General features: G+C 35.9%; 3 protein-coding genes across 5 annotated transcripts; all 3 read left to right on the forward strand.

Annotated features, from left to right (window-relative positions):
• The first annotated feature begins 290 nt into the window (after positions 1-290).
• On the forward strand, positions 291-5,079 carry LOC145227886 (uncharacterized). 3 transcript variants are annotated; one of them, XM_080092813.1, is made up of 17 exons: positions 291-883; positions 940-1,068; positions 1,132-1,344; positions 1,406-1,508; positions 1,565-1,684; positions 1,759-1,905; positions 1,983-2,155; positions 2,217-2,450; positions 2,576-2,875; positions 3,053-3,110; positions 3,167-3,235; positions 3,299-3,524; positions 3,729-3,880; positions 3,944-4,132; positions 4,189-4,290; positions 4,360-4,630; positions 4,699-5,079. In XM_080092813.1, exons 1-17 carry the CDS (start codon positions 446-448, stop codon positions 4,865-4,867), a joined length of 3,093 nt encoding a protein of 1,030 aa, XP_079948939.1. In that variant the 5' UTR covers positions 291-445; the 3' UTR covers positions 4,868-5,079. The 3 variants fall into 3 exon arrangements, with proteins under 3 accessions (XP_079948939.1, XP_079948940.1, XP_079948941.1); XM_080092814.1 differs by having other exon boundaries at positions 1,795-1,905; XM_080092815.1 differs by lacking the exon at positions 3,944-4,132.
• A 2,393-nt stretch (positions 5,080-7,472) lies between these two features.
• LOC145230567 (transmembrane emp24 domain-containing protein 4-like) lies at positions 7,473-8,569 on the forward strand. Its single transcript, XM_080096011.1, has one exon. The coding sequence runs from the start codon at positions 7,540-7,542 to the stop codon at positions 8,182-8,184; it is 645 nt and encodes a 214-aa protein (XP_079952137.1). The 5' UTR covers positions 7,473-7,539; the 3' UTR covers positions 8,185-8,569.
• LOC145230564 (origin recognition complex subunit 2-like) lies at positions 8,569-12,223 on the forward strand. The gene is made up of 15 exons (XM_080096006.1): positions 8,569-8,659; positions 8,825-8,959; positions 9,075-9,170; positions 9,246-9,289; positions 9,366-9,411; positions 9,472-9,565; positions 9,644-9,701; positions 9,762-9,924; positions 10,045-10,132; positions 10,279-10,411; positions 10,478-10,586; positions 10,891-11,028; positions 11,247-11,525; positions 11,771-11,889; positions 12,047-12,223. Exons 1-15 carry the CDS (start codon positions 8,569-8,571, stop codon positions 12,128-12,130), a joined length of 1,677 nt encoding a protein of 558 aa, XP_079952132.1. The 3' UTR covers positions 12,131-12,223.
• Positions 12,224-12,549: the final 326 nt, after the last annotated feature.

A 12,549-nucleotide genomic window follows, 5' to 3' on the forward strand; every position in this document is an offset into this window, starting at 1 on the left:
TCATCTCATTTTAGTGAAGATCAGTGGTTCTCGCCATGGACCACCAGTCAATTAAATACATATCGTGGACCAGTCCATTGTTTAATAATGAAGCATCCACAAGACCAGAACAAGCATGTTGGCAAGATACATATTCTTTCAATACATAATTCCATTTTAAGAGATAACAGATGACAAAAAATGGCCAATCATTTGGATAAGATTTTCTCGTACTGAATATTCAATAAATTATTTGCAACAGTAGCCTCCAATATAACACAAAATTACGATTTACCATTTTTACCACTGTCTTAATTTGAAAACGTTTCACAATCGGTGTTTTCCCCACACAAGTTTTTACGCTTGGTTGGCGCCAAACAAAGTCTTCTGTCACATCACAAATGTCATCGTACAAATGAAAATCTAGCAGTTTCTAAAAACACTGCTGGTGTAAAAGTAAGACCAAATGTTAACAATGAAGGGGTTTAAGCTGATCTGTTTGTTCATGTTCGCCAGGATTGTTGTTGCACAGCCTCAAGAAAACAAGACAGCGGTTTGGGCAGTCGTATACGCTTCTTCAAAACGACCTTGTCTTGTAGATACGCTAAGCTGTGCAGCAGCTTTTATTGAGGAGGCTTTCTTGCCAAGTCACTGGAAAATTCAACTAAATGTAACGATTGTAAACAATTCAAAAGATAGAAGTGGTGTTGTCTTCTACAAGGCAGCAAAGATTATTCGGAGAACAACTGCTTTGTCGGGGTTGATAGTACCAGAGAAAGATCTTTTTTATTATTATCTATCTGATACGAAACTTCCTCTCTTCACGTCTCTGTCAATTGACACACAGCCTAAACATGGTGGGTTTACTTGGGCTATAAACCTGAAAAAAAGTACCAACGACCAAGTAAGTTTTGTATGTATGTGTATTCATAAAAAAATCATAATTGTTCGTTTTTTAAGGTTAGTGCGATGCTGTCATTAATCTCATTGATGCAGCCGAAGAATGTTGCTATTTTATGCTCCAGCAAAAATTATTACCGATACCTTGCGCAAACGATTTACAGCACAGTTGCAGAATACGGTATCTCGGTAGTAAACAGTAAGACTTGACTTCTAAATCCTTAGTATGATTTATTGAGTGGTTTACTACAGATTGAACTGCAAAGAATCGTTACTGAACATGAAATTGGCCACGCGGAAGCTCACCAGCTATTGTTGCATTTCAATAAAACGAGTAATTGGGTTATCGTGCTGCTTTGCCCCCAAGACACTATATGTTCCATTCTGAAACAAGCAGAACAAGGAAATATGACGTCAGCAACGTGGTCGTGGTTTCTTTGGAACACTGAAACAGAAGATTTAAACGTTAGTAAAAATGTAATATTAAGCTGTTTTTAAAATGTCATCTTCTGTCTTGTTTTTACAGATGGGTTCATGTTTATCTAAGTACCATTATCCACTCAATCTTTTCACCTTACGTTCCACTTTACCCAAAACCTCCTATTTGACAGAAATTACAACTAATTGTGGTAAGTTATTTAAGGTCTAGTTTTTTATTGTCTTGTTTATAAAAAATGTTTTGCAGCCCACAATTTCACTTTGGACCCTGTTGCTATCGACTATATCGCAAGCCTTTGTTTATTTGCGAATGACTTCAACCCATTTGTTTTAAACAACAGTGTTCTCAGATCAACAAATTATTCTGGTAAAACATGTGCTGGTTTTAAAAGGGTTAAGGTTTTATATGCTGTATTTCTAATTCTTTTGTGTTAAACGAAGATAATGGCGCAAAACTGCTAAACTTTATGCAATCAGATGCTAATTTGTCAAGCCACCGGAAAAACTTCGGTTCGGAGAATTGCTTTGCGGGAAAAGACAACAGCTATGAAATTTTGCATGTTGAAAATGATGAAATCAAAAGTGTTGGTTGGTAAAAAAACAAATACCTAAAAAACTGGCATGTAATTTTGTGCTTGATAAAGGTACATGTCAGATATTTCCAGGTTCCTGGAATAAATCCAGCAGCGAAATTATAGGCATCGAACAAGTTGGGCTTGGGGAAAGCAAGCACAGTACAGCACGTGACGTCAAGTTAACGTTGGAAAATAATGAATTAATTGTGTTAACAATGGGTTCGTCTCCGTTTGTCATTATAGATCACGACAATGGCGCTCCTGTACGTTTGTCACTTTATCGTGACGGTTAGGCTAATATTCTAATGTTAAATTATTTTGTAGACTTTCAGTGGGTTCACGTTTGAGTTGTTCAAAGAAATTCAAAACCGTCTGGGTTTCTCATACCGGGTGCAAGTGGACCATAGCGGCAGTTTTGGTATTCGAAATCGCGTCAACGGACTGTGGGATGGTTTGATTGGAGAACTGCTTTCAGACAACGCTGATATTGTTGTCGCTGCTCTAACGATCACACCCGAACGTCAACAGGTTGTTGATTTCACAAACAGCTTTTTCGAGGTAAAGTCTTGATAAAAGCGTATTTTCTTCATAATAATTACAAAATCTTGTTTTGCAGACATAGTTATTTTGTTGTGCTGTTGATTTTGTTGGGTTTAAACGAGGATTTTTTTTTGTATTTGCAGACTAACGTCAAATATATCGTAAATATTCATGCTGATGACACGTTAAACCAATACGGTGGTTACACATTCGCACAGCCATATTCCATTTCTTTGTGGTTGAGCATTTTTGGTACGGCTTTAGCAATGGGCTTATACTTAACGTTCATGGCCAAGCTGAGTCCCTATGGTGCATACGGACATTATTTTCAAAGTGAAGAAGCTGAAGCAAGCAACATTCGTTTGGAAAGAAGACGTAGCTACTTTGATACAAAAAGCAGAGCTTCGATATTGACGTTGCCAAGACGCTCCTCACAATTCGCGGTAAAGAAATTAAATGGAGCTATGATCATTGCTGTAGCAGCAGATGTTTGAAATAAGTTTACCATACCGCACGTAAATGTATTGCTTTGTTGGGCCCTTTGTTGTAATGTCATATTTAGTCATGTTTCTTTCCATTATTTTAATATACTTGTTATGGTAGTTATTTTTTTTTACAAGAGTTCTAAAGATTTCTCAAAGGAAATGGGAATGATGAACGCAAAAACGAAGCTTTCTGGTAAATAAAATTGACCCAAGCCAAAACTTTAATTTAATTATATTGTTTACTCCTAGGTTCAAAAAGTGCAAACTTAAAAAGCAGAGTAACGTTTCTTGATGATTCAACCACACAATTTTTGTCCGGTAGGTTGTGGACTGAAAAATTGGAAACGGAAATATAATGGTTTTATTTTTGCTTGTGCACAGATGATGAGGACTCGGAAGATGAGCGGGAAGAAAGGAGAAACGCCCAACGGCAAATGTCACTAAGTAACTCGATGTATTTTGCGTTTGCCGCGATGTTATGGCAGAGTCCAGAAACCGTGCCACGAGCCCCTTCCACACGAATCCCAGCATCTGTGTGGTATATGGTTGGGGTTATATTTGTGACAACCTACACTGCAAACCTTGTCGCCTTCGTCTCGCAAACAACGCAAGTTACTTGACATTTTTACATATACGGCTGCACTTTATTTCCAATGGCCTTCGTGCTATGAGATGCTATAGTTGGTTAGATATTAATCAGTCAAAGAAGAAGGTTTGGTTCGTTGATCTATATTGCAGCCTATTTTTTATGTTTTTGTGGTGATGTTATCTATGCACATTCACTGTATGGTTAGTTTGGATTATTTTGCAGGGAATCTTCTACTTTACTAAATATCCGGGGACTGGTGTCACAGAAGGGGGTTCAGGTTGGGACCGTGCAAGGAAGTTCAATAAACGAACTGATCATGTCATCGGATTTTAAAATTGCTGAAAAGGTGCAGGAAGCCATTCTAAGAAATCCAGGTATGTTGACGGGCAAATAAAATTGTTTGTATTTCGTCTGAACCAATGAAATATTTTTTTTAGCCAAGGCGTTCCAACCGAACCAAACTGCAGCGTTGCAATTGGTTGAACAAGGTCAGCTAGCTTTTATATGGGATGGCGCTATACTCAATTATGTAGCGCAAAAGTCCAACTGCAAGTTGATCACAGTTGATTTGGGCTTTGTAAAATCTTCATACAGTTTCGCTTTGCGAAAAAACTCTCCGTTTACAGGTCTGCAACAACATCTAATTAAACTTTATTTTGAAATATAAACACTTGTATTTTAGAGCACATAAGCAAAATATTAGAAGAGCTTCGAAACGAGGGATATTTAAAACAGCTGCAGGATAAATATTTTAAGGAAAGTGACAAGTGCGACGTAAACACAGGTAATAATACATATCCACTAGAATTAATTAATAAACAGTTGTTTTAAGTTGTACAATTTTTCGTTTCAGAAGACACCCATAGCCATGATGCACCACTGACGTTTTACAGTTTGTCGGGTGCGTTTGGAATTCTGTTGATTGCCGCGTATCAAAGTTTGGGGGTATTGGGCATAGAATGGATAGTTGCGTCAATAAAAGATGTTGACAAAGGCGATCCGAGAAAACCTGCGACCTTTGGCAGAGCGATTTATCTTCGCTGGCAACGAACGATTGACGATGCAAAACGTAACTGGCTTCCCTGTAAAAAGTTTCGCCGACGCTTGTGGAAGTACTTGTCAAGGTGAGTTGGTACTAAACGTTTTTTGGTCCTTGTACAATTAATGTTTAACAACCAATATGTTTTTCAAGCAATAAAGGTAAGAAAAGAAAATACAGAACGAGGTTGCCAAGAGGAATTGAACAAAATCAGTGGAAAAGATATACAAGTTCAACTGATGCCAAAAATCTTCGACCAGGATTATCTATTTCTAATCCTTCTATGCACGACCTTTCGTTCAATGATATGAAAGCGATCTAGTACGTGTCCACAAAATCACGCTGTAAATTTATCTACAGCCACAAGGTGTCGAACAGATTTTTTTCTTCTTGCGGTTTTCTGACACTTACAATTCGGTACTGTTTTATGTTTACTACTGCAACTGCGATACACCTGTTTTTTGACTATTGTTGTTACTTTATTGGCATTCTTATTGTTTGATTTATTCATTAGCAATACCGTTTTACACATTACTCTTTTTTGACGTTTTTGTGATAGGCATGGGTATAGCCATAGTGCAGGACTTCGAATCCTTTTAAGTCAGAGTTGTGAGTCGGTTCAGGGCCGAGGTCAAGACTGAACGGTGCTGATTTTGGAAACTCCATTAAGTATAGTCTAGGGTTGCCATATTTTATAAAACACAATCCCTGACAAAATTTCTCTCGGTTGCATGAACCCAGTTTTTCTCAAGCTTTAAGTCTAAATGTGTTAATGTAAGTCTGAATGTGTATCTCAGAAAAACGAAAGTTGATTGCAAGATTTTAGCTAGTTTGCAAAATTGCGCATAACAATAATTCAAATCTGACATCACAGACAAGACAAAAACATTACAATTGTGCGCGAACAATTGCATTTTTGTTAGTTGTCATGCAATAAAGTCTATTGTTTAACAATGGAGACGGTCGATTCTCACTTTGACTTTGATTACAACTTATCCAGTTGCGCAAACTGACGCCAAATAAGAATATAGAATTACTTTCACCTTTTCGAGGTCCCCGCAAAATGCCCTAAAGGACCGCGGATCCCAGTTTGAGAACCGCTGCGTTAACCATTTTTGCGATCCAAACACTTATTCCGGAATAAATTAGAATATTCGGAAGTCACACGGACGACGACACGAGAAAACGTTGCATACGATACTCTGATCCTTGTCAATTAACTTTCTGCGTAGGCTTCTGTTTAGTTAAGTTTTTTTTTGGAACAAAAAAAATAAACAATGGGAGTCACAACTTCACAAGGACCTTTTTAAATTTGAAGAAAAATGCCACTGTATGTTTTTATGTCTCACGCATTCGACTTTTAGTTGTTAGTTAGTGCCCTGCATATTAGGTACACAGTTAAAGAAATGAAATTTCCCACGTTCTCATGTAGCATCGAATGCTGTGTTTTCTTGAGACGCGGATTTTTATTTGTGTATTTAACGCATATTGTTAAACATCTAGTAACAAACAGGTATTGTTACGCGCGCACACACACACACCAAACAGTAACATGTACGTTAACCTGCGCACCGCCAGTTTACCTCTTTACGTTTCATGGTATATACGCGGTTGTAGCCAACTACTAGAAACTTCCTCTGTTGGTACATTAATTTCATGGTATATATATATGTATTTTTTCTTAAATTCCTGACTTTTAAGTACATTTTAACATTTCTCCCTGACGCAGATTTAAACACTAAATTGCCTGACATGTCAGGGAAAATTCTGACGAATGGCAACCCTAGTATAGTCGCCGTACATTTAATTTTGTTGATTCGATTGGTGCAAGCAGACCTGCAAATTGGTGTTAAACAGTTTTGGGCCTAAAAGTTTTATTCAGATGTAGACCCACTGGCAACGATTGAGTCAAATTAGCTATGTGGCCTACGTTTCTAATAAAATCGCATCGATTCTGAAAACTATTTGCAGCAGTGCTGAAAATCGCAACCAAATTTGGTGTGCAAGCATCCAGGTCAGAAATTTCCAAGAAAAATCGACATGCGAGTAGGCCCTATACGCTTTTTTAGAATATGATGCACATCATTTGTTTAAATATATATGGGTGAACTTGAAATAAGTAAATGGACGGCACGTAATATCTGACGTGTCACAGAATACGCACAGTTTATCCAGACCGTTAGAAATTAAGTTTAGCACAAATAAAATATTTTTGTACAGTAAATGTTTTTACGCACTTAAATGTTGATGGTTTTAAGTTTTTCACTTACTTTGCCAGCATTTTGAGGTGTATTTTTGTAAAAATAGGGTTGATATGTAACTTCTAATTGGTCCGGATTATGAAACTTGAAATATTCTGCCATATGGACGTTGATGACGCAGGAAGTTAACTAAACGCGTTGATTACTAAGTTACGTGGTTATCTTTGGGACTCTTTGTAGTGTTTGAAATGTTGCAAAATCACCCCTTTCCATCACTTTTTCAACGTAGTGTTATAGAATTATGTATTGGTATCTTTTAAAAGATACCATAACAAGAGAAGCTAAAAAATTTTGCAACGAAGATATATTTTAGAGTTCTATATAGAACTATAGTTAGTAGTGAGCAAGAGCAACAACTAACAACATACTTTATGAACTAGTATAACTGTAAGAACAGGGGCTGGCTGACCTTAAAATGCTTTGTTTTGAACTTTTGAGAAACAAACTCGAAGTCGATGTCTTTGTTTGTATAAAAAACCTAAATAATTATAATTAAAGAAAAGAATCGTGTAATACTGATATCTATACTAATTAACAATCATAAAGTTCTTAGATTCAATGCAAGTATTTTTTTGTTAGTACCAAAGTTTATTATTTTTCTTGTTAAAAATATGCCAATTGTAATTGTGAGATGCTTCACGAGTGGTTTGCTGATGCCCAAAGTTTAAATCCTAATGTTTTACTTTTCTTCAGCAACTGCTAGACCTTTGTTTTAATATTGTTAAATAAAAATATGAAGTTATCACTGTGTTTTCTGGCATACCTTCATCTGTCATCTGCAGTTTACTTTCATATTGGGGAAAAAGAAAAGAAATGTTTTATAGAAGAACTTCCAGAGGACACCATGGTGACGGGAAAATATAAAGCACAGTTATGGGACAAGCGCTCAAACAACTTTCTTGACTCACCACCTGGCATGGGAATGCATGTTGAAGTCAAGGACCCTAACAACAAAGTACTTCTTTCCAAAACATATGGATCAGAGGGAGCTTTTACTTTCACATCTCATACTCCTGGAGAACAACAAATCTGCATTCACTCAAACTCCACAAAATGGTCCCTGTTTGCCGGTGGAAAAATTCGTGTGTATCTAGATATCCAGGTTGGGGAACACACAAATGATTATGGAAAGATTGCTGAAAAAGACAAACTGACAGAGTTGCAACTCCGTGTAAGACAATTGCTTGACCAAGTGGAGCAAATTCAAAAGGAACAAAACTATCAAAGAGTTCGTGAAAGTCGCTTCAGACAAACCAGCGAAAGTACCAACTCCAGGGTTTTGTGGTGGTCACTTGCTCAAACTTGTGTTCTGGTTTTGGCTGGAGTTTGGCAGATGAGGCACTTAAAGGGATTCTTTGAGGCAAAAAAACTTGTTTAAACAATGACACACTACATATTTTTTTTAAATGTATTCATGAAATTTTGCCCAAAACATTTTGTGCTTAGTTGATGTGCAAAATAAGCACATTACATTCAACAGCATTTAGAAAATTTAACTTAAAAAAAGTATATCATTTAAAATAAAATACTACAGCTTTTTTGTCCAAAACCAACTTTTATTTTGTGTTTGATCTAAAGACTCTGTCACAATATTGAAAATACTTTGGTTATTGCAATTCTTTTGGTGAAATTTTAAAGTTTTGTTTTAATTTTCTGTTGCCCATTATTTTGTTTATGTGGTGTATTGTTCGGGACTTAATGTTAACGGTATTGTGTTTTGAAATCAGATTGAACTGGAATAAAAAGTGGTTTAATACAGACAATGAGTGAGAGTGAAGTAACAGTGCCAGTCAAATACATTGGAAATGATGACATTGCAAGGCACATTAAAGCACCAAGATCAAAGAAACCCAGTATGTATATCCCTGGAAGTGTGTTGATAGCCAGAATCTATAACAAAATTATGGAGTTTTAGACACACACACACAATTTTTTGTGTATGTTTCATGGCATGTAACAACGCAAAATAGAGTCATTTTTCATTGAATAACCCTAAATATTTTGACTGATTTAAACAGCTACACAAAGGGGAAAGTCAGCTTTGTCAACCAAGTTTGTTGAATCAACTATAAATGATCCAATAAATAGGGGTTCCAAAAAAGATAAATGCAAAACTCTGCCAGACGAGCCTCCACTTGTTGCAACCAGTGTAGGTAAGGCAAAGTCAAAATTTGATAAAGGTTTTGGTAATTTGATTTTTTTTCTTTGCCATGAACAATTTGCTGTCAAATACACCAACAATCATACTGTTCCATACGTTGTTTTTAGGATCGGATGCTTTGTTGGAAAGTAATATGGATCGTAGTGGAACAAATGTGTATTCTTTCAAGACCCCAAAGCGGTCCAAGCAAATGAACAAGTTTGGTATGTGCTTAAAGTGCTTTGATACTAATTGACTTTATTACACAATAAATTTATCAATCATTTTTTAATGTGTAGCTGAATCTGCACGAAAGAAGCATGATGAAGCTGGAATAAAAAATGTAAGGCTCATTTCATGCAACAATTTACAAAATTTAGACAAAAGTTGCCTTTATTTACAAAGATGTATTGTTTCAGGGTGGCATGAAACAGAATGAGACTTCAAATGAGCAAATAGTAACACGTATGTGTACATAACATTAAATCAAGTTTGCATTATGAAGCTTATAATGTCTAAATATAGGAAATCAGTACTCGCTGCAAGCCAACCAACAAACAGATGATTCAAGTAGTGAAACAGATCTGACTTCGGACTCAGGAAATGAAACAAATGAAAGGTATAAACAATTTTTGAAAGATTTTATTTTTTCATTAAAATCTATTTTTGTACATTCTGCCATTTTACATTTAAATAGAGACAACACAGATGAACAACAACCCAAACAACACCGAACTGCTGGAGGTTTACAACTGGTCAGTGAAGCAAATATTTTTTTATGTTACGTTTTACAGTTGTTTTTTGCATTGTTGCAGCCATCTGAGCGAGAATTATACTTTGATACACATGGTGGGAAGAAAAATCAAAAGCAGCTGTCCAAGACCTCAGATCACACTTTGCAGAGTCTAAAAACTCCTCAATTAAACCCCGATCAACTTTCAAATGCATTGTCAAAACACAGCCATCAGTCTGGCAAAAGTAAATTATAGCTGAATATTTATTTAACTAACTTTTTTATAAAAGATATATTACCTGCTGATTTTATAGCATATTTAGCTATGTTGTGTGTTTTTAGAATTAACCATTACCAATTTACAGTGAAGGAAGTACAGGAAGTTGTTGCTGCTCAAAATCTTTTGTGTGATCACCACAAGCAGATGTTCACCAAATGGCTTTTTAATTTGTGGTAGATATAAATTCTTGTAAAACATGTCAAAAGAAATTTGAATGGCATATATTGGAGAGAAAAAATGTATCTGGTATACAATGTCGCATCTAGTAACTTCAATGTGCCATTTGGTAATATGTGCCATTGAGCAACTTTTTTTTCAGCAATGACTTCAATATCATCCTTTATGGTCTGGGATCCAAGCGACAACTAATGCATGCATTCTGTTCCAAACATCTTAAGAAACAAAGTAAACTTGTAGTGAATGGATTTTTTCCAAGCTTATCTATTAAGTCGGTAGGTGTATGCCTGTTTCAATAAAAAATACTATGGTATGATGCAATCACTTTTGGAGCTTTATAGGTTTTGATGTCAATTTGTGAAGATATTATCCAACACACCACAAGCTTTTCTAATACTGAGCTTCAGTTTCAGCAGATTTGCAACCATTACAGTACAGATAAAAACACAGGTCTGTTTTACCTCAAAAACATTGTTTTTTAAAACAAACAAAAACAATTTGTTTAAACGAATTGTTAGTAAGAGAACAAAATTGTCATGGAAGTTTGCAAAAAAACATAATCATTTTTATCAAGTTGCCCCACTAAAACTTTTGTGATCATCAGTGGAACAATGGTTGTCAAACAGAAAAGTTTATGCAAATTCAATGGCAATTTTGTTTTTTGTTGAGCTACCATACAAATCCATGAATTGTTGCTTCAAAAAATTGCAATAAATGTAAAACCTGAATTTGACATTTTTTTTATTTTGTTTAGATCATTTGTTCCTAGTCATCCACAACATTGATGGAATGTGTTTAAGAAACTTAAAAGCTCAAACTGTCCTCAGTCAACTTGCCCTGTGTTCTAGAATACATCTTGTTGCATCCATTGATCACATTAATGCCCCTCTCAGTAGGTCTTTGTGTTACTGATTTTGTCTCAATCATTTTTTTTAAATGTTTTTTCCTATTGCCAATCACATTGTTTCCATACCTAATTCTGTTTGATTGATTTTGGAAAATATCCAGAGACACAGGGATTAAAAAAGAACGGGCTAAGAGTAGAACGTTTAGTTTTTTAAGCATAAGATTTAAAGATGGACAAATGACTCATAAAATATATTTCTTTAGTTTGGGATCAGACAATGCTTTCCCGGTTTAACTGGCTTTGGTATGACGTAACAACGTTTTCCCCCTATCGTGAAGAAACCTCGTACGAGGGATCTCTGTTGTTATCTGGCGCCGGAACAGGTCTGGGAGCTCGTGGGGCGGCACTTGCGCTCAGTGGTCTATTGCACGTTGCAAGGAGTTTAACGTCCAACGCAAGAGGCGTGTTTCAAATTCTTGCCGAACATCAAATCAGTCTCGAAAAGGAAAAGGGCGATGAAAACGAGGATGCGACCTACGAAGGTGAAACTTAATAAACCCAAATTCGATCATATAACAAAGAGATAAGTACATCAAAGTAGTTTCTGGCTATTTCGCAAGTTATGGTTGCGGTTTGTCTTAGTTCCCTTTTAAAAAATATCAGAGTTTGGCCCAAAACCGGACTTAAAAACATGCTTTGTCCAATTTAGCCAATGTTAAACAATATCCCATATCTTGTCGTCTCGTCAAAAACTTTGTAGACTGTGACTTCATACATGCTTTTTTAGATTTATCGTTTTCGGAATTGTACCAGAAATGCCGAGAAAGGTTCTTAGTCAATAGCGAGCTGACATTACGTGCCCACTTAACCGAGTTTTTAGATCACAAACTGGTACAAATGAGAAAAGTAAGTAGAAGTTGATCAAACACTAAACGTGATCGTTAATTTATTGTGGAAATATTCGTTTTTATTTTACCACGAAGGATTTTAGACAAGTAAAGGTTAGGTCGGTTACACTTCTTATGAACAAATGAGCAATGCAAACTATTTATTTATAACGCAGGGTGCCGACGGGGGAGAATATTTATCTGTTCCTTTAGACATCGGTACATTGAAGGAGTATTTAGAAAAAGAAGAATCTCGATAGCTCACGCTGACTCACCGCACTAACCTAAACCCAACGTCTTTGTTAAATCATGTTTTTGTTTTGTTGAAATTTAATAAAAGGAACAAACTTGCATTGTGTGTTGTAACTGATAAACAAGCACATTCGATGATGATGACAGCGGCGTGCAAAATGACATGCTGGAAACGTACACTAAGCAGCACGTGATTTTTTGTCACGTGACTCATCATTAACCTTTATATTGGTTTAACATGACGTTCTTGAGGCTGCTTTTAGTTTGCTTTAATAAGAGATGCAAACTAACAATGGTCAATGAAAAAACGGGTGTAATACAAACAGATAATATGGAATACACACGCATAAGCAATTTATGTGGAAAAGAAGTAGCCAAAACCTAATTTTTACCTGACATTTGTGTCATTTAAATGTAATTTTACTAT

This window comes from Phallusia mammillata, chromosome 5 (assembly GCF_965637545.1).
Source record: "Phallusia mammillata chromosome 5, kaPhaMamm4.hap1.1, whole genome shotgun sequence".
Taxonomy (NCBI): domain Eukaryota; kingdom Metazoa; phylum Chordata; class Ascidiacea; order Phlebobranchia; family Ascidiidae; genus Phallusia; species Phallusia mammillata.

Excerpts from the sequence above, each read along its gene's own strand:
- LOC145227886 (XM_080092813.1), top strand. The coding sequence starts at position 446 with ATGTTAACAATGAAGGGGTTTAAGCTGATCTGTTTGTTCATGTTCGCC. Across the intron at positions 1,509-1,564 it reads AGAAATTACAACTAATTGTG|CCCACAATTTCACTTTGGAC; the intron begins GTAAGTTATTTA and ends AATGTTTTGCAG. Across the intron at positions 3,881-3,943 it reads AGCCATTCTAAGAAATCCAG|CCAAGGCGTTCCAACCGAAC; the intron begins GTATGTTGACGG and ends TATTTTTTTTAG.
- LOC145230567 (XM_080096011.1), top strand. The coding sequence starts at position 7,540 with ATGAAGTTATCACTGTGTTTTCTGGCATACCTTCATCTGTCATCTGCA.
- LOC145230564 (XM_080096006.1), top strand. The coding sequence starts at position 8,569 with ATGAGTGAGAGTGAAGTAACAGTGCCAGTCAAATACATTGGAAATGAT. Across the intron at positions 9,171-9,245 it reads CAAGCAAATGAACAAGTTTG|CTGAATCTGCACGAAAGAAG; the intron begins GTATGTGCTTAA and ends TTTAATGTGTAG. Across the intron at positions 10,133-10,278 it reads AAATGGCTTTTTAATTTGTG|CAATGACTTCAATATCATCC; the intron begins GTAGATATAAAT and ends CTTTTTTTTCAG.